We start from the raw sequence: 18,512 nt of genomic DNA on the forward strand, positions 1-18,512 counted from the left end.
ATGATCTTTAAGATCCACCCCCAGCTCAAACCATTCTGTGTTTCTATATCACGCTGTGATTCCTGTAAGTGGACCTTCTCTTCAGTATAGCCTTTCCTCCAGCTCTATCTTTGTATTTGCTTTTCAAGGTAATTTTCTGCCTTTACATATATATTCTCTGTGCACCCGTAAGGGTGCTATTGCAATACAGAAAATGGATATACTTCATGATGATACAGCACATTAGCAATTAAAGCAAAGAGCAAAGCACATCCTGAGATGCCTCTCACTGAGCAACAGAACATATTTAAAAATGAAATGAACAAAAAAGCTATTACAGACCAGCGAAATGGCATCATAAGTAAGAAATATTCACTTTTGGGGAGGTAAAAACAACAGAAATATGTTATGTAATATTTTATGTTTTATAAATGAAGCAACCACCTCAGAGAACATACTATCCAAATACTGCCTTTTTATAACTACTAGATTGCTATTTCAGGAAAACTGTTCTGCATTTGGTGTCATGTGGAATGGTACAATGTATTTGGTGCGAAAGAAAAAATATGTTGTTAAAACCAATGAACCATGTGTTTTAGAAGTTAAATCAGTTGTAAGAGAGTTGATACTAAGGTTGCTGAGATTTGTTAGCTGCCAGAGAACTAGAAAATGTTGAACTTTCAACCTGATGATAAAAGCCAGTGTATATGGTGGTGAGTCAGTGAGAAGGAAGGTGAACAATTTAAGGGAACTCTAAACAAACAAAAAATGTGTTGGAAAATGTAGTTATTGTTGTCCTAAATTCATACGAAGTAAATGTAGGAAGAGAATTTATTTAACAAGCTAGATGAGCCTAACAAGAGGATTTGCTGGGGGAAAAATGATAACTCTTCAAGGATAATGTAATGTTGCTCATTGTTCTGTGAAGACTACAAATATACAATGGCAAGAGGAACGCGTTCAACACGGATTAGCCAGGGTGGGAATTCAAACCATGGAATCATGGTTGAAGGAAGCGTATGGAGGCTTTAGGCAGACTGCAGCACATACATTTGGAAGAGGGAAATTAATCTGTCCCATTTTGACATAAACTTTTGTCTGGTCAGGTGACTAGTAAAACAGAGGACTGCACTTTGGATTTACAATTGCTTCTGAGCTGTTTTTGCACAGTCTTAGCGATAAAAGGACTGTTATGTCTTTCGTTTTAAACTTTTATCTACTGAACACACAAGACCCTGAAGGGTGTTGTTTTTTTTTTTTTCCTTCTTCATCAATGTTTCTTCAGATCCCTGGTGAATTTTTTTTTCTTCCTTGAAGGTATGTGCTAAATGCTGCTTATAGGTATGTAGGGGGTTAATAAGAGTTGGCATCTTAGGTGCTCTGGGCTGCACCTGAGGGCTGGGTAGGATTAAGGTTATGAGGCACAGCTGTGGGGAGGGTTGAGGCCTTGACTTAGAAACAGGTAGAGCAGAGGAAAAGGTCTGTTGGGGGGTAGGTCCTGCTGCAGAAGGGCTTTTTGTCTTGCTGTAGTTGTGTGTGATTTGGGAGTGCTGCAAGGCAAGGAGCTGAATGGCTTTGGGGCTTGACTTGAAGAAGCGAAGTGAGCCAGCAGTTATGTGGTGGAACGCAATGATGAACTCACCAAGAGGTAAATCTCTGTATCTCCTAAACCTTTTTTTTTTTTTGATTAGTATTATTATCCTGACAAGGAGGTAGGAAAGCAGATATGTATAAGCATGATTAAGGAATGGATAACAGTACTGGTCTCACTGTGACTTGTTCCTGTTGGGATGCTGTTGACCAAGTCTGGGACTAGGAGTGGATTCAGCCGCACCTAAGCTCCTTACCTCTTTGGTTCAAGGGGTTTAGAAAGCAAGGGGGTCCACTCTGAATCTCATGGTTCATGAACTCAATGGGAGGGTCTCCCAGACATGCCTGACTTACATGTCCTCAATGCAGTAAATAATCAAGTGTACCTTGTTACTTAATCGTAAGTTGCTGTCTTTTTTACAACTAAGCTTTGTTAGTTCACTACCTTATATCAATAAATATATTGCTGCTTCTCTCATACAAGTGAAGTATATAATTTCATGTGTGACAAATGTACTTATGCATTGTTTAATGAAGCTGAATCTGGACTGTGTGTTGTTCCGCCTGATGTCCAACTTCATTGAGTTTGTACTTCAGTCAGCACTGCGTGTGGCAGTTTTAAGACAGGCCTTTAACTTGCTTTCTTGTTTAGGTCTTTGTTACTCCAGAGGAACAGTGTGGTTGCTGTTTTGTGCCTTTTGGTGCCTGGTTCTCTTGGCTCCCTAAAATGGGAGGAGGGCCTCCTCTCTGCACCTGGGCCAGCCTTTGTTGGCATATGAGCAACAACTCGTGCTGAACTTCAGACAATTCTAGCCCTCATGAGTAGTGTGTCCTTCAAATGAAACCTATTTCTCCCACCCAAGCAATGCTGAGCACAATCAAACATGTAGGTGGAAAGGTCAGGTGCAGCTCCTTCAGTTTCTATCCTGAATGGCTGACAGCTCAGCTGGGCCAGCTCCTCCTAAATTGGTAGCACAAAAAACAACAACAAAAAAAAACAGAATAGCAGAAACATCTTTGAATTGATACCTCAAGCACAAGGAACTAGCTGGCTGCTGTGATTGGGAGTTGCAGGAGAAAATTCAGTCAGTTTAAAATGCATTCATACCTTAATTATAGCTAGGAATAAATACTTTTTAGATGCTTCAGAGAACATTTAAGAACCAGCTTCAGAGTACAATTCCTTTAGTGTCATGCTGCTTTGCTGGTATAAATAATCCTAAAAGCAGTATTGCTGTGGGTGTGTCAGACCAGATATGTGCAGTGATGGGTGATGAGCTCTCAGCTGTGGTGTCTGATGTCACCCTGGGAGCTGAAACCCAGTGGTCCCTTGGGTGTCTTTTGTCTGTCCAGTGCTGTTCAATGTCACAGCCAGTGTTTTGGCTGTGACTGCAGTTCTCATGCACATTGCTTTTGTTCCGAGTCTTCATGTGTTCGTTTTCCCCAGGGAAGATTTTTCCTTGCTAATTTGTGTACCAGGCAACCATGATGGTATTGCTGTGTAACACCCAGTTTCACTAATTCGGGCTGGCGTGCCATCTGCACTGTCTAAAGGTCAGTCCATAGTGGTACTTATCATTCTGTGGTTTCTTAATAAACAGTGTAGTAGTGGTACACTGATTCTTGTTCCCTGTAGCATTAAGCCAGATCCTGCACAAAACCCAAAAAAGTACCTTTTACCTGGAAGAAACCTGTATATATTACAGTTTAGCACTTCTCGTCACTCCATTTCATTGCTCTGATCTCGTGGATATTGCTTGATGTTAATGCATGCAGTACTTCACAAATCCACTTATCTTGCCCTAACAGTTAACAGCATCCCCTTGTTATATCAAGAAAAGCTTTTGGCTTTCAAGGTTTCCATGTAAGTAGCATTGGTTAAATTCAGCTATTGCTGAACGGAAGTATGAGTGCTGGAAGGTGGCTCTGCTTGCTACCCGTAAGGTCAACAGCTGTGTTAAGAGAGCAGCATTAGTCAGTGAATTGCAGAAGGAAGGAAAGAGAGAATCCCAAAAATCAGGCCTCTGGGATTTGAAGCAGCAAACTAACATTGTCAAAACTATGCGAGAGTTTTCAAGTGGCAGTGGCTTCTTCAAAGCTTTGTTTCTAGTGCAGGAAATAATCACTTCAGGGTTGTGGTGCCTTAGAAAATTGTAGAAGGAACTTCTCTGTCGGACATAACCAAAAGTATCATCACGTAATAATGGAGATGAAAAGCAAATTCAGGAACAGGGCAGTAAAAATAACTTCTCCCTGATCCAGACAGCAAACTGAAAACTTCATTCAGTACAACGGTGTGAAAGTTACTTTATCTTGCTGAATGAGCATATAATAAAATACTTTGGTGAATTGAATCTTTAGCTCTCTTTTCAAAGAAAAGCATTTTGTTTCTTTTATTTAACAAAATAGTGAGGGAACAAATTTGAAATAATTCACAAAAACAGGGAGAAGGCGCTAGCACAACTCCCTTCTATACCATTATTCAGTACTCCAAGCTGCTAAAACAATTGTCCTTTATGTGGGAAACCTTGGTGAAAACTCTGCTGTGGGGAAAAAAAAAAACTTGATCTATTTTTCACTTTCAAAGCCAGAGCTGGCTGTAGCATAAACCTGTTTTCAGAAAATGCTCATCTGGTTATCTTTGGGTAGTAATTTTAACCTAATATTTTTGCTGAACCTGCATTTCTGTCCCTGTTCTACCTGAACAACAGCAGCAATGTGCAGCTTTTGTCCCTTGATGCTGACTACAGTCCTACCGTCACAGTGCCAATGTGAGATCTGCTTTTACAACAGATAAAACGGAGTGGTTTAGATCCCATTTTGATAATGGGCACGTTGGCAGGTGCTCTTTTGTCTCTCACATGTAAGAACAAAACAAGCATGAAAGGATTGTACAGGGGATGTATAAACACCCATGTTGTTGCTGTGTGATTTGATTCAGCTGTCCTGGTACAAGCAGCAGACCAGACTGCCTGGTGCAACCATCTCAATTTACCTGTTCACTGGTGCTTCTGGTGTTAGTATTGACATTTTTTTCTTAAATACTACTGCTATGAGAACCTGGTGTTTGATTCATCTGGCTCAATACCATGTCTGTAGCCATTCGCGTGGTCCTGAGGCAGTTTTAGTTGGCTCTGTCCCAGGTAATATAGGCAACAGATATGTCAGTGCTTTAGAAGTCAGTACCATATTGTCTTTGATACTGTTTATTTTCTGTTGTTAATCTCCTTAAGACTGTGTGATACTTCAGGTTAATCAGAGAACTCTCACCCTTTTCCACAGTGGACATAGCTGCAGTGGGGAAGACGTTTGTTAGTCTTTAATTCTCTGAGGTTCCTTTTATGCCTTGATCACCCACTAGTTTTATATTTATAGACTCTCTGGCGGAGTTGTTTTTTGCTTTTAATGTGTTTTAAAAATAAACTAATTTTTTGACATCTGCAAACTGTTCCTCAGACATTCTTGGCTCATCTTGCTCTGCACTGTACTTGCCAGGGTTTGTTCTTTCTTACTTTCCTGTTTAAGACTTCAGCCTCCTGAAGGATTCCTTCTAGCTCTTCATAGCTTTCCTTGCTCTACTGCTTTACTACGCCAATCTCCTTTTTATCTTTTAAATCTTGTTAGGATAAATGATACGAGCTTGCTAATATGACATCTCTGTATAAAATCTGTGCTCCATGCAAAGAATTGCCTTTTATAGCTGCCTGTTCTAGCTCTCTTTAAAAAGCTTCCTCACTTTTATGTGATTTGGGTGCTTTTGATCACAGTGGTAGGAAATTTTAGCTTATGATGCTCCTATGAATTTTTTAAATTCAAGCTTCTGTTGTTAAAGACTGCATCTTCAACAGTATCATTACTCATTGGATACTGTGTACCACAAAGGACAAATTCAGGAGCTGCCTTAACTCTTAGGGGTTTGTGGGATGTTTTATGCAGTGACGGAGTCATTGACAAGGCCAGTTTAAAAGATGTTGCACATTGTGAGGATGTATGTGGAATGCCAACACGTGGGGATTAGGAAGAGGAAATGTATTTCCTGAGGTAAAGTGCTGTAGAGTTAACCTTGTGGTAAAGAACGATATGTTGGAAGGATGGAGCAATGAATAAATTAATTGTGAAATACTCAGTTCAACACAGGATCACTTCTGGATTGATTAGGGCCAGATTTTATCACCAAGTTCTGTTTTACTTCATGACTCCAGAAAACTCATTATTACCGTGAATCTCATTTTGCCTCTGTTTGTACATAAACAGCCCTGATTTGATTCACTAAGGTGGAAGACTCTTTCTTTCTGGTTTAATGGGAAGCAAGCTTAACAGCACTGCTCCTAAAAGAGTGGAGCATGGTTGTTTGTGATCCAGACTGATAGAGGCAAAGATCATGTCAACTGTCTCCGTTCTTCTTAATGACAAGGGCTTAAAGTTGTCTTCTTTGAGAATCTGTAGGTGTTTGGCTGTTAATGGTTGCTTGGTGTGCCTAGTTACTCTTAATGGCAAAGCCTAATTAAGCATGCTATAGAAGTGAGATGGTTTTGTCCTTGTACAGTAGTCCCCAGACAAGGGCTGAACTGTTCAAAATACCTTCCGTACACATCACGTCCTTTCTCAATAGCTCTACGGAGGCAGATAAAGCTTGTGTGTTACGAGCTTTCCTTAAGACTCTAAGGTTGTTGTGAGAGATCAGCCAAGTTGGATACTTGTGGTGGTTTTTTTGTTGTTTTGGCTGAAGACCTTCCTTTTCTATATAGGGTCTTAAAATGGATTGATTTAATTAAACAACTTTCTGGTACAGCAATTAAATATGAGTACAGGGGAAGATATTTCTGCATTTTTCTGAGGAATTTGACTAGTCATAGCCAAAGGGAGACAAAACCTTAAAGCTGCCTGAAATAGCATGCTTCACCCTAGATATGGGGAAATAATCCCCGGCATTTAAGGTACAGCATAGCTGATGCTTTTTCCCTGTTGGAGTGGTGACTTGGTAGTATCTGAATCCATGCACCATCTGAACTGAGTGTCAGCCCCTCCTGCGAGACCCTTTCTGCACTTGTTTAAAAGTACATGTGAACACTGACGGGTTCTGGGAACAGGTCAGCCCTCACCCTTGCGCACTGGTGCTGTGGGGTTAAGAAGGGAGGGACTGTGGCTAGTCTGCCAAGGGGCTGTGGGCAGATCAGCAGGGCTTCAGGAGCAGGATTTATTGACTTCAGCTAGAACGGAGGAAGTGGATGGGAAATGAATCTCAGTCCCAATGAGAGACCAAGGGAGCTTAAATGTCAGTCTGCCTCACTTCCTCATAATATTGAAATCCTGAGAGCAAGAATTTTACAATGACCAATGGGAAAATCATGGCAGCAATGCAGTGATACGTATTTATCCTAATAGCCCTGTCATTAAGGAGATTTTCCTTACAAGGAAGACTATCAAGGGCAGCCCAGAAAGCTTTACAACTGCTAAAGTAGGACAGGACTTCAACTTGAGGACCACAGCACCACATCTAGCTCTCAGAAAAGCTTGTGTGCTGAGCATGAATTAGTCCTTACTGAAGTAGAGGAAGCCTCAAGGATAAAAATTTGTGTCTAAATTAATACTTTAAGTATTTATACTTAAACGTTAAGTATAAATTAATACTTTAATATTAAAGTACTTATACTTAATTGTAAATAATTATATAAATATAAAAGATTTTGAAACTGTTGTTGCAATATACTTCCTTGGACTTAAAGTAAAACTTCTTCGTTAGCTGCCCTCTAGTTTCTGTGACTACCTTCCTCTCCTTCCAAAATTTCTCACATTTTGCTTCTGTGCTTGGCTGGCTCTGAACTATTTTTTTTCCCCTTGCTCTTTTTTTTCTTGCTCTTGTGAGCTCAGGACACAAAGTGCATCTCTTGTCTTTGGCTTTTCCCGTTGCCCCAGTTGGACAGCTTTCTGGCTCCCTCAGCCTGAGCTCTTGGGGTGGATGACCAGTGAAAACTGTGGCTTGAAACATTTTAAGACTCTAATCTAATTTGGGCAAAATAAACTTTTCTTCCACTTTCTAGATGTTTCTAAACAGCTACACTGGGTTTGTGGAGGAGAGATCTCTGAATAGCATTTGATTTTAAACAAAAAATTAAAACATACAGCCCCATGCCAGTTATCAGGCTGATTATATTTTTAGCCTTTTTCTCTGTGAGCTGAGGTCTTTTTCCCCCAGTGAAGCTCACAGCAGAAGGTCCTGTTATCTATGTGGCCATTGGAAGGTGCTCGTTGTTTAAATGAGACACATTTGAACTCATGCTAGCAGTGACTCCTGGTGATGGAAGTTCTCTAGAAAAAGATAAGAAACTAGAAAACTGAAACTTTTTGATGCAGCACGATCTTTCCTTTTGGAATTCTTCAAAGTTAAATGCAAACTCTGAAAGCAATTCAGACAGCTTAACATATTTTCAAATTGGTACCCTGGGGATTATGTGAGTGAGTCATGCGATCCTTAATTGGGCCTGTCAGTGCTCTTCCTCAGACTGTGAAAGTTTCTTCTCCAAATATATAAGAAAATATGAAGAAACTGAGAAATGATCTGCAGCACAAAAAGCTTGAAAAGTCCTTTCTTGAAATATGGCTCAGCTTTGATTACAAAGCCATTTGCTCTTGTTATAATGGTCATAATCCCATGTTTTTACTGATGGTCTCAGCTCCTGTGTGACTGCTGCAAAGACCAGATTTTTGTGTGGAGGTTTATTAAATGTGTCATGACTATGATGCTTTCATGGATCAGATTTAGCAATTGAACATTGGGCATTGGTAATTGATAAATTTTTGATTATCAGCAAGTCCAAAAATGTGCTTACCTTGCATGAGGGATCAAATAATTCTAATGAGCTTTCTCATAGGTTTGTGTCTCTAAGATCAAAGCAAAGAGTCCGTTTTCCTGCTTTGCTGTATAGTACTGTCTTGTGTCCTGTGCTTCACAGATTTTTCTCTTCTATCCTGGCTGTGGAAGGAATAATGCTGCCAAAAATGACAGCTATTTCAGCCTGCTCGGATTAATGGGTACTTCTTCATCTGATTAATATTTTCATGAAGGATTGTGGTGGCTTGGAGGCTGTTTAATCCTAAAAATTTACAAGAACTATGAAAGGTAACTGAAGCACCTAACTCTCACCTGTCTGACCCTTGTGCATGGAGTGCGGAGCTTTGCTGTGCAGCATGTGTGGTCTCCTTGTGCCAAGACGTGGGTATCTCAGCGTGGTGATCAGCAGCTGCTGCTTGGTGTGCAGGGCTGGCATCTGGGCAGAGCCGGTGAACGCCATGTCCTGAGCCATCCTAGGGATTTTAGTGACCCACACCTGGTCAGCGCATGTCTTGGGCTGCAGGCAGATATCAGCCGTGCCTGGCGGAGCACAGACTAATCCCTGCAACTGTTTTCAAAGGCTTTATGGGTTCGAGGTGGAGATCATGCATTCCCCCTCTCCAAAGCTCCCCCAGAAGCTGGAATATTTGCGTTTTGCATTTAGAGACTGATTTAATATCTTCTTTGGCTTGAGCTGATTCAGATCTATTCAGATCTATTGCTGCAGTGCAGGAACTCCCCTTCTACATGGGTGCTTGGGACAGCCTGTGCTGCATGGAGGCATTGGACAGAGCAAGAGAATGCAGGAAGCAGTCTGAGTATTTGGTACTTTAGCCTAAAATGCAACTGAATAAATATCCTTGGGCAGGGAGGGAGGCAAACCCTGATATTCCCTAGTCATGTTCCTGTATGTTTATGCATGCCCCCATCTAGAGTTCTCAGACAAGGTGAGAATATTGACTGTAGGAAGTTTTACAGGGCTGTCTGTTATTGTTTCTACCTCATACTGTCAGGTAGAATTTGTTTGTTCTCTGCTTCAAGGCAAAATGAGTGCTTCATGCAGTCCAAATAAAACATACATAGGACAGAATGGCAATAAGTTTCACCTAAATCTTTTCAATGAAGCTGTAATTCTACAAGCTCGTAACTATTTTTATAACAAAACAACAACAACAAATTCACTTCTATGTTCTCCTGTGCAAGAAAGACGAGGACTTAACTGGTGATAGTCCAGCAAAGGGCCAGTAAGGTCATCAAGGGACTGGGGATTCTCTCACATGAGGAAAGGCTGAGTGAGCTGGTACTCCTCAGCATGGAAGCAGTGAATTTACCAATGCTTAGAAATACCTGAGGGGAGGATATGGAGAAGATGGAGCCATGCACTTCTCAGTGGTGAACCATGACAGGGCAAGTGGCAGTCAGCACAACTGAGCTACAGGAGACCCCACTTGAACATAAAAATCTTGCTGGGGGGGGTGTTGGAATACTGAAATAGGTTGCTTAGAGAGGTCTTGGAGTCTCATTGTGATGCGATTGTGGTGCCTGCCAACCTCACCTGTTCTGTGACCAAGGATATTGTTTTAAATATGGACATGCCAACTACTGAAAAGCTGACAGATGAAGTTACTATTTATCTTTAACCACATAAAAATCTCTAAAAAAATCTTGTCTTACACTGTTACAAGATAAAAATGTTGAGTAATCACAGAACAGCTGAGGCTGGAGATGACCTCTAGAGATCATCTAGTCCAACTCCCTACATTTACCTAGTCTGTGTTTTGTTTGTGAACAAACCAGCTTATGAATTTACTGAAACTTTTGTCTAATAATTTCTGAACAGCCAATGTGAACCTTAATGTAATGCTGAATGTGCTGGAAGAGGCCATTTCTATTTCTAGGGTGTAGGTTCACTGTGTCAGTACTCATCATGGGCACAGCACGTGTGTCTTAGACTGCTTATTTTAATGTTTTATACTGGTCTTACCAGCATGCCTTGTGCCAGTTGGTATGCAGGGAATACAAGGATCCTGTAGGAAAAATAATTCTTAATAATTCTTGTTACAGATTTGTAAGTGGCTAAAGATAAATAGGAACCTAATTATTAAAAGAAAGCTTATCTGTATTTGGCATTTGTGCAATCATTAATGTATTGTGTAAGAGTTTATCTTGCAGCAGTGTTGATTTCCAACATGCAGTCATAAAAGCCTTCCAAACTGCATCTTACTCCATTGCTCCGAATGTGTGGTGTGTCTTGCAGAGCAAGGTGTGCTTTTGCTGTGTGACGTGAAAGTGCCGTATGATTAGCTGCTTTCGCTCAGTAGTCCTGGGTCTTAATCCTTGCTAGAAATGTTGCAAGCAACTGTGCTTAAAATAGTTGAGAGGTTTTTGTTTGCTTCTTCTGTTTTATGGTACTGACTGCCTTGAAGAAATGCTACCTGATGTAAAGCTCAAAGTGCCCCAAATATAGAAGTTTAAATTCCCAAATCCTACTGTAAGCCTTCTCCAGAAGCTGGAAGGACAGATTACTGAAGAACACAGACATCAGAACTATTTTAAGGCATCCAAGTCAATGGAGAGCCTTAGAAAATATATGGGAATATTTCCCCTTCTCTGTAAATCAGCTTATGGAAAGGGAATATTCTGTATTTGGCAACAAGTTCCCTTCCCAACAAGAGAACTGAGGTAGGATGCCCTTTAAAATAGCTAGTTAGCAGCTACTAAAAGAGAAATCCAGCATCCGTCCTTGCCTTCCACTTATTTACTGCAGCAACTTGTACCATCCTCATGGGAGTTGACTGAAAGATATAACCCCTGAAAAATGAGGGAACCTTTTCTAGGTCTGGTGGTCTGGTTAATGGTGCTGAGCTAGCCACCATAGAAGCAGACCAATGGCCATAAGTGCACTTCAGGGAAGGAAACAAGGAGGAACTGCTGAATCCACTATGTATGTGGTGGTATCATCCTGTAACACCACTGATGCTAACTTGTGGAATTGTTTTACTGTAGCTTAGACTCCTCGTTACAAGGAGTTCAGTAGTATTTCTTGCATGTTGTATCTCTATGTGGGAAAACACTTCTAATTGTACTAGCTGGACTTGGATTGGGTGATAATAGCTCCTGGCACTTCTACAATGAGAGCATTTGTTTAATGTGGCTTTCCTCACCAGCTGCTAAGCTGTTGTGGAGTTGAAACTGCCTGTTATTTCTCTAAGTGGCTGCTATGATGCTGCCTTGTCTCCTGCAGTGAAATATAAACTTGTGTGTTGCATATTGCCTAACAGCATAGGTCTTGTGGAGAGAAAAAAGGGAATTCTCATAGTTCTTCACATAAGGTTTTTATTGTAAGGAAAATTAGAGTTGTCTTTGCAAAGTAAAGAGAGAGTTTCCTCCATTCACAGTACTGATAAAGCATGCTCAAGTTTGAGGCTTGTACTTCCCATCTCTTAGTTTTAAAAATCTCTTTTCCTAACCTTTCTTCTGTAAACTAGGAACTTTAGGAAAACGTATTTGAAGGACAGGTTTTCATTTTGCCTGGGGGTTATATTAAGCAGGAAATGATGCAAGTCTGCGTATGGCCTTCCTCTTGCTGACTTTACAGGTTCCATTTCTACTGAGAACCAGATACTATGAAATGTTGAGCAGAACTCCCACAAAACTTCACCTTTATAGCTCAAGAAGAGACGGATGTTATGCAGTGATCTAAACTAATATAGAGAGCATTTTACCCTTTATTCAGCTCTTTCTAAGCTATTAAAGTAAGATTTTTTTCTAACCTTTAAATAAGAAAATGTTTTAACCAACAGTCGGCCTGCTGTACAAAAAGCTCTGTTATCAGGGTGTATACTACAGCATAAAGCCAGTACATTGTTTTAAGCTCCCTTTTTACATATGTCAAGAGCTTCTTACCTGCATATGGGTGAGTTAGCACTAAGGAATGGCTGTGCAGTGCTTGGATCTGTCCTGTAATCTACCTGTTTCCATTATGCAGCTTGCCAGGCTGACTTGTTCTGTTTTGTGCAGAAATAACTATCCAAATACAAATCCTGTACCCTGTTCTTCCAGGTGGTGGAAGGCCTAAGCTTAGCTCTCTTGTGCCTGAGAGAATCTGATATTGCACCTTTCCAGGCTGCAGAATTTTCTGAGATAGTAAGAAGAAACAGAGGTAGAGCTGAAAAGATTGCCAGCTATGATAAAAAATAACTGATGTGCTAGGGAATCTGCCCTGAAATTAGTGTCCCTCATGCATGTGGTAGGAGGAAGTTATCTTACTCCTTTAGCTCACCATCAGGACAAATTTACACTGGAGAAATTTGTTAGAGGCTTTGTTCTTTTCTGGTCAGAAAAATAGCTGGGCAATATACAGGCACACTGTATATTGTCTTGATTTAAAAGTAAACATTCAGTGTTAACATAATGCATGAAACTGCAAATGAAATAATAAACTGCTTAACCCCCCCCCCCCACTATGTTTATTGCAAACTCAAAAATTAGCACAAATTCCAGCATGGAAGTGCACAATCAAAAGGCAAATACTAATGAAAATCACTAAGGTAATTTGGAAAGGAAGAAGCTATTTTAAAGTTTGGGGTTTTTCTCTCTAGCTATGTATCTGGGACTTCAGAAAAAAATACTCAGTAATTTACATAACACCTGATATTATATGTTTAAAGAAAAATGCAAACTACTGAGAAGGCTACCAAGTTTGATACCCATCAATCTTTATTCATACTGGCCCAATTACTTTTTAAAACACCGTTAAGTAGACACACGCTGCCATCTAGTGAGCATCTCTGACATAACTGCAGTTTGGTTTCTGAGGAGAGAAAAAGGTGTTGCTTGGAGCAAGTAACTTAATACAGTACAAAACATACACAGACTTAAAAATGCTGCACTGAATGCTTTGTCAATTGTATATCATATAATAGAGATACACAGAGCAAAGCTAAAGTATTTTATTAATAATTTATTGTCAGTAAGAAAGACCAGCTAATGGTAATTTCCAGTAAAAACCTTTACAAGACCATTGGATCACAAATATACAGACACTATAAAAACTGTGTCATGGTGGTTTTGGTTCTAAACTGGTATGTAGAGGGTCCTCAACACACTTTCCAAGAAGGGAAAAAATGTTTACAGTTCTAAAATACAGCAACCCATTTAAGACATTTCCATGTAGCTGACCCAGAAAAATATCAGACCTAACCTATGTACAATTGGAATTGTGTGAATATGCTGAGATTTTATAATGAAATGTCAAACCTTAGTTTTTTTGGGGGAATACATACAGTGATGCCCTGATTATAATAAGTCAGGGTGCTAGTTTTTAATGGCACACAAACACCACTACTTTCAGTGGAAAACAAATTCACAAAATATCTACAAAATCTAGTTAAAACTATTAAAATCAAAACTGTACATAACATTTACAAAAAGTAGGAGAAAATTAATTTTTATTAGAACTATATAAATATGCATCATGCTAACATGGAGAAGTGGTATGTGATTTTTTTAACATAGACAATGCAAGTACAAAAAGCACATTCAGAAATGGCACAGTCAGTGGAAATCTTGGAACAGTCCAATTATAGTAGGTCAGGAAATGGAAACAGGCTGATTTAGTGAAATGAACTGCATGATCCAATGTCACCATGCCAGTTTAACTCACTGAAACAGAAGCATTCACTGTGGCTGGGAAAAAGGAGGGGGGAGGGAAAATAAGATCATGGAAGTTGATCTAGAATTGATAGTTTAATAGTCCAGGCACTTTTGTTGAGTGTGAGTGTCAGACTTCTGTATGTTGCTGGGAATCAAGTGGAGGAATTTTCACATCTTCAAAATGACCGTCATCTCCACTCTCATAGTCACTCATCATGACTTCAGATTCCATTTCACAGCATGCTGACACATCAGAGCATGAAGCTGTGGAAGCATACACAGACATGGACATGTTGTCTACAGTGGGTGCTTCGAAGTCTCTATTGTACCCTAGCGTGTAAGGAGCGTAAGGTTCTCTGTAACTGCCGTTGACACCACTGGTTGTGGTCTGAGGTTCTGACATGTCTGCAGGGTAGTGATGGGGAAGATACTGGTTAAGGTTAAACCTCTGCCTGCTTCTTGTAGAGGAACCCAAGCTACCTACGGCTGGCATGTCTCTGGGTGGCTGTATTGACTCAAACTGGTCGCTGTATTCTGGTGGTAATGGTGGAAGCTCATCAGGTGCAGGGAAGTCATCAGGTGGAGGTGGAAAATCACTTTCTATGTCATAACCGCCAGGGTAATAGTCTGTATCGATGGCATTTGGATCCGTATAGAGGGGAGCTGACTCCTCAACCACTTCGTAATTCGGATACTCTTGGATACCTGGCAGCTGAACACTTGGCATCCAGTCTGATGTATCCCAGTGATAACCTGAAAAGTGAACATTTTTTTTAAAAACCAGTATTAGTATCTTGTCTTCAAGTCAGTCCGAACTGAGAAGTCAAAACGTGTATTAAGACAATGCAATCACTGTGATTAGGATACTGCTTGTTAATTGGAGAACAGTTTGCCCAGTTCCACAGAAGACATTCAACACAACACAACTTTACATTATGCCATGCATTAGGTATTGCATCATTCACACTTAAACTGGTAAATTTTTTCAGACATCTCACCTAACACAGGAAGAGCTGTAGGTCACCTATGGAATATGCTGTCACAATACATAATGGTATAGAATTGTTCACTAGAGAGCAAATAACCAACAGCCTCCCTGGTGCATCTAGACTCTTAGTCAACCGTTGAGTAATTACAGCTAGGTTGCTAACAGCTGCCTGTTTTTCTTATGAATATATCTAGCATGCATAAGTCTTGCTTTTCCTACATGACAGAAGTAACTGCTAACTGGTAAAGTATCTAGACCATTTTAAATGACTTTACCACTTGGCTGAATTATAATTTGAATTTCACAAAACGCTGTTAGCTCCACAGGAACTCAAAAAACAGTTTCTCTCAGTGCTTCCACACCTCTGATAAAATCCCTTTATCTTTGACTATTAGTAAAGACATTCCACATTCAAATACTAGAACAAAATAGCAAAGTCAAGCTTAATCATGCATGAATGACAACTTGATCCTCTTTTGCATCCTTCCCTTGAACAAGTTTTTATTGCTCTGCCGAAAACTAGATGTAAACCTAATCTCATTAAAAATATACATGTATATATTTTTAACCTAGACACTCAAAAGGAAAATAATACAGAATTGGAATAAAGTGCAAATCTAGTAAAGAGTAATCACTGCAAACAAATGCACAGCAAGCAGCTGGTGGTGAGTCTGTGTTAAAGCCAAGTATTAACAAAAATACTTTGGTGAATATCAATGAACTGCATGCAGAAGTCACCTCTTGAATTGCTGAGGTCAGGAACAGCAAAAGATTCTTTAGTTGGCAGAATGAGAAGAAAAAGGAGAAAACATCTGTCGTTAGGAATAAAATACTAGAACCACTGTAAAGACAAACGTAATGACTGTCCTATGATGCTGCTTTTGCCTGTTTTTAATGTACTGTAGACAAATATGCTTATCTATTTAGCAGTACTAAACTTGGCATTTTTCTCCAAGGTTCCTCCTTTAATAGATTTGTAGAATGGCTACTGTGTCAAAGTAAAGCCTAACTGGGACATTCTTTTGTAGTGGAATAATCTGGAATCCATAGTTTGCTGAAATCCTCATTTCATTCTAATGACTTAGGACTTCTCTTAAAATTGGGTAATGAGATTTGATCAGATTTTATTCTTTCCCTGTTTCCCATTGGTTTTCAATACTAAAAAGTATAAATCTATAAAAAGTATAAATACTAAAAAAGCATAAATCTTAATAGATGTAGCACTGTGTCTAACCCAAAGAAGGGAACTTATCTTATTTTCTAGCTTCCAAAGACTGTGCACGGGGAGACCTGCCTGCTGCTGTACAGCAATCCCAACAATTTATGTTTAGCACAGAACTGTTCTGTGCTGTCTGACATCTTAAACCTGTATCTTTTCAGGAATTTATATTCCTGGTACAGGTCTGAAAAGAGGGATGACTGCCTATCCTAATTCCAGAATCTTCTAAGAATTGATCCTTTTATCTATTCTCAGAATGGTCTGGGCTCATCACCAGGGTAATGTTCTAACTATTGATCTACTTAGAAGACAACATTCTTTGGTTTTCTAGCGAAATGGTGCAAATCTGAAGTCAACAGACAGACTGTAGCCTTATACTTTTAGAGCACTTTTAACCAAGAAAGGGGGAGATTTGGGTTCTGTACTTTGCTCCTGAGACCATTTAGCATAAAATACAGAAGTAAGCTAGAACCCAATGTACTCATATTTCTAGGTGACACACTGTGGACTGGCACTGTATTTCCTCTTGTACTCAGCACCGTTGATGTGCAGAGAGCTATAACCTTCCCTGAGGAGCGCTGCAGGGAATGCAGGCCTACAACTGTACTGTGATGAGATTGTGTCTAGCTGTAATTCATGCTTCCAGGATACTTGTTGGACAGAGCCACTTGGGGGGCCTAAAAGAAAAGACCATTTGTCCCAGAGCTTGATCTTGCTGAAAGCTTGAGCAAGGATCTCCGCTGCTCAAACTGGCAGCGTTCTGAGGGTGCTCCAAAGCAGAATTCTTTACCTATGATACTTTGAAAGAAGGAATGCTTGTTAAGACTAGAAATTAGAGAAACAGATGAGCAGGACATATTAATCTTTGTCCTTTCAGAATAGCCTGCAACGCATAAACGTTTTTATCTTAGTGATACTAAACCAATGAACAGTACTTCTGAGTATCTTGAGGACTACTTCCATCAATTTTAGTTTCTATCCATTAAAATCTCAGAGAAAATCTGAGTAAGTTATTATTTCTCATGTTTTGCTGCCTCTAGTCTTGTAACTCACCCTTTCATAAGTAGTTATACATTAAATTTTCCAGCACTGAGAACTACGCTCTATATATAAACATTAATGATACTCTCATGTGATTAGAAGTTTTTGCATGTCTACTTTATAATGTGTAGACATGCAAATGTAGGCCAGCAGGTCTAGGGAAGTGATTGTGCCCCTGTACTCGGCTCTGGTGAGGCCGCACCTTGAGTACTGTGTTCAGTTTTGGGCCCCTCGCTACAGGAAGGACATGGACGTGCTCGAGCGAGTCCAGAGAAGGGCAACCAAGCTGGTGAGGGGTCTGGAGAACAAGTCTTACGAGGAGCGGCTGAGGGAGCTGGGCTTGTTCAGCCTGGAGAAGAGGAGGCTCAGGGGCGACCTTATCGCTCTCTACAGTTACCTTAAAGGAGGCTGTAAAGAGGTGGGGGTTGGTCTGTTCTCCTATGTGCCTGGTGACAGGACAAGGGGGAATGGGCGAAAGTTGCGACAGGGGAGTTTTAGGTTGGATGTTAGGAAGTACTTCTTTACTGAAAGGGTTATTAAGCATTGGAACGGGCTGCCCAGGGAGGTGGTGGAGTCACCATCCCTGGAGGTCTTTAAAAGACGTTTAGATGTAGAGCTTAGCGATATGGTTTAGTGGAGTACTTAGTGTTAGGTCGGAGGTTGGACTCGATGATCTTGAGGTCTCTTCCAACCTAGAAATCTGTGATACTGTGACATACAAAAAGAGGTTGTACTTCAAATAATAAATCAATCTGTAGCTACTGTAAGCATTTTTATGTTCTTAAAAGGGCTTTGTTTCCAGTAGGACTTAAAATGGACTAGAAGACCTTACTTTTTTAATGAGAAATAAGAAATGTACACTGTGGATGTAATTTCAGAAGTAACGTCTGCAGACTGGTAGTGGTGTGTGTGGGGATATAAAGGAGTGAACTACTTAGATATCCTGAAAGTTCTGGTGATATGCAAGTCCATTGAAACGTTAGTGTTTGTATGGGCTCACTGGCACCTCTATTACTACTATAATTTTGTAAAGTTTGTATTTTCCAGAGTGATCACTTCTTAAATGTTAGCAGAAAAAAAATCCAGTGAAAATTGCTACTTTGCCTCTTTCTAACTTCACATACATACCTCTGTGTTTGTGTGTATGTATTTGGAATATACATACACATAAACGCACATTTTAGATACTCCAGTAAGAATAAGTAGCA

The 18,512-nt window shown here is 40.0% G+C and overlaps 1 protein-coding gene and 2 long non-coding RNA genes across 10 annotated transcripts in view; 1 reads left to right on the plus strand and 2 right to left on the minus strand.

The window, feature by feature from the left end:
- Positions 1-18,512, plus strand: part of LOC106035181 (uncharacterized) — a 42,721-nt gene that overhangs the window by 16,968 nt on the left and 7,241 nt on the right. The gene's annotated exons all lie outside the window — the stretch shown is intronic.
- On the minus strand, positions 1,975-9,888 carry LOC136790733 (uncharacterized). The gene is made up of 3 exons (XR_010831213.1): positions 9,749-9,888; positions 8,714-8,874; positions 1,975-2,530 (listed from the first exon to the last, which is right to left on the minus strand). It is a non-coding gene; the product is annotated as an uncharacterized lncRNA (long non-coding RNA).
- Positions 13,339-18,512, minus strand: part of FAT1 (FAT atypical cadherin 1) — a 109,076-nt gene continuing 103,902 nt past the window's right edge. For 4 of the 8 annotated variants that reach the window (XM_048078314.2, XM_048078312.2, XM_048078311.2 and 1 more), the window contains 2 exons: positions 15,783-15,818; positions 13,339-14,809 (listed from right to left, as the gene is read on the minus strand). In XM_048078314.2, the coding sequence (XP_047934271.2) occupies positions 14,184-14,809; positions 15,783-15,818 (662 nt within the window). In that variant the 3' untranslated portion in view covers positions 13,339-14,183. The remainder of the gene's footprint in view (positions 14,810-15,782; positions 15,819-18,512) is intronic. The other 4 variants (XM_048078317.2, XM_048078315.2, XM_066996264.1 and 1 more) reach the window with 2 other exon arrangements.

This window comes from Anser cygnoides, chromosome 4 (assembly GCF_040182565.1).
Source record: "Anser cygnoides isolate HZ-2024a breed goose chromosome 4, Taihu_goose_T2T_genome, whole genome shotgun sequence".
NCBI classification, from domain to species: Eukaryota; Metazoa; Chordata; class Aves; order Anseriformes; family Anatidae; genus Anser; species Anser cygnoides.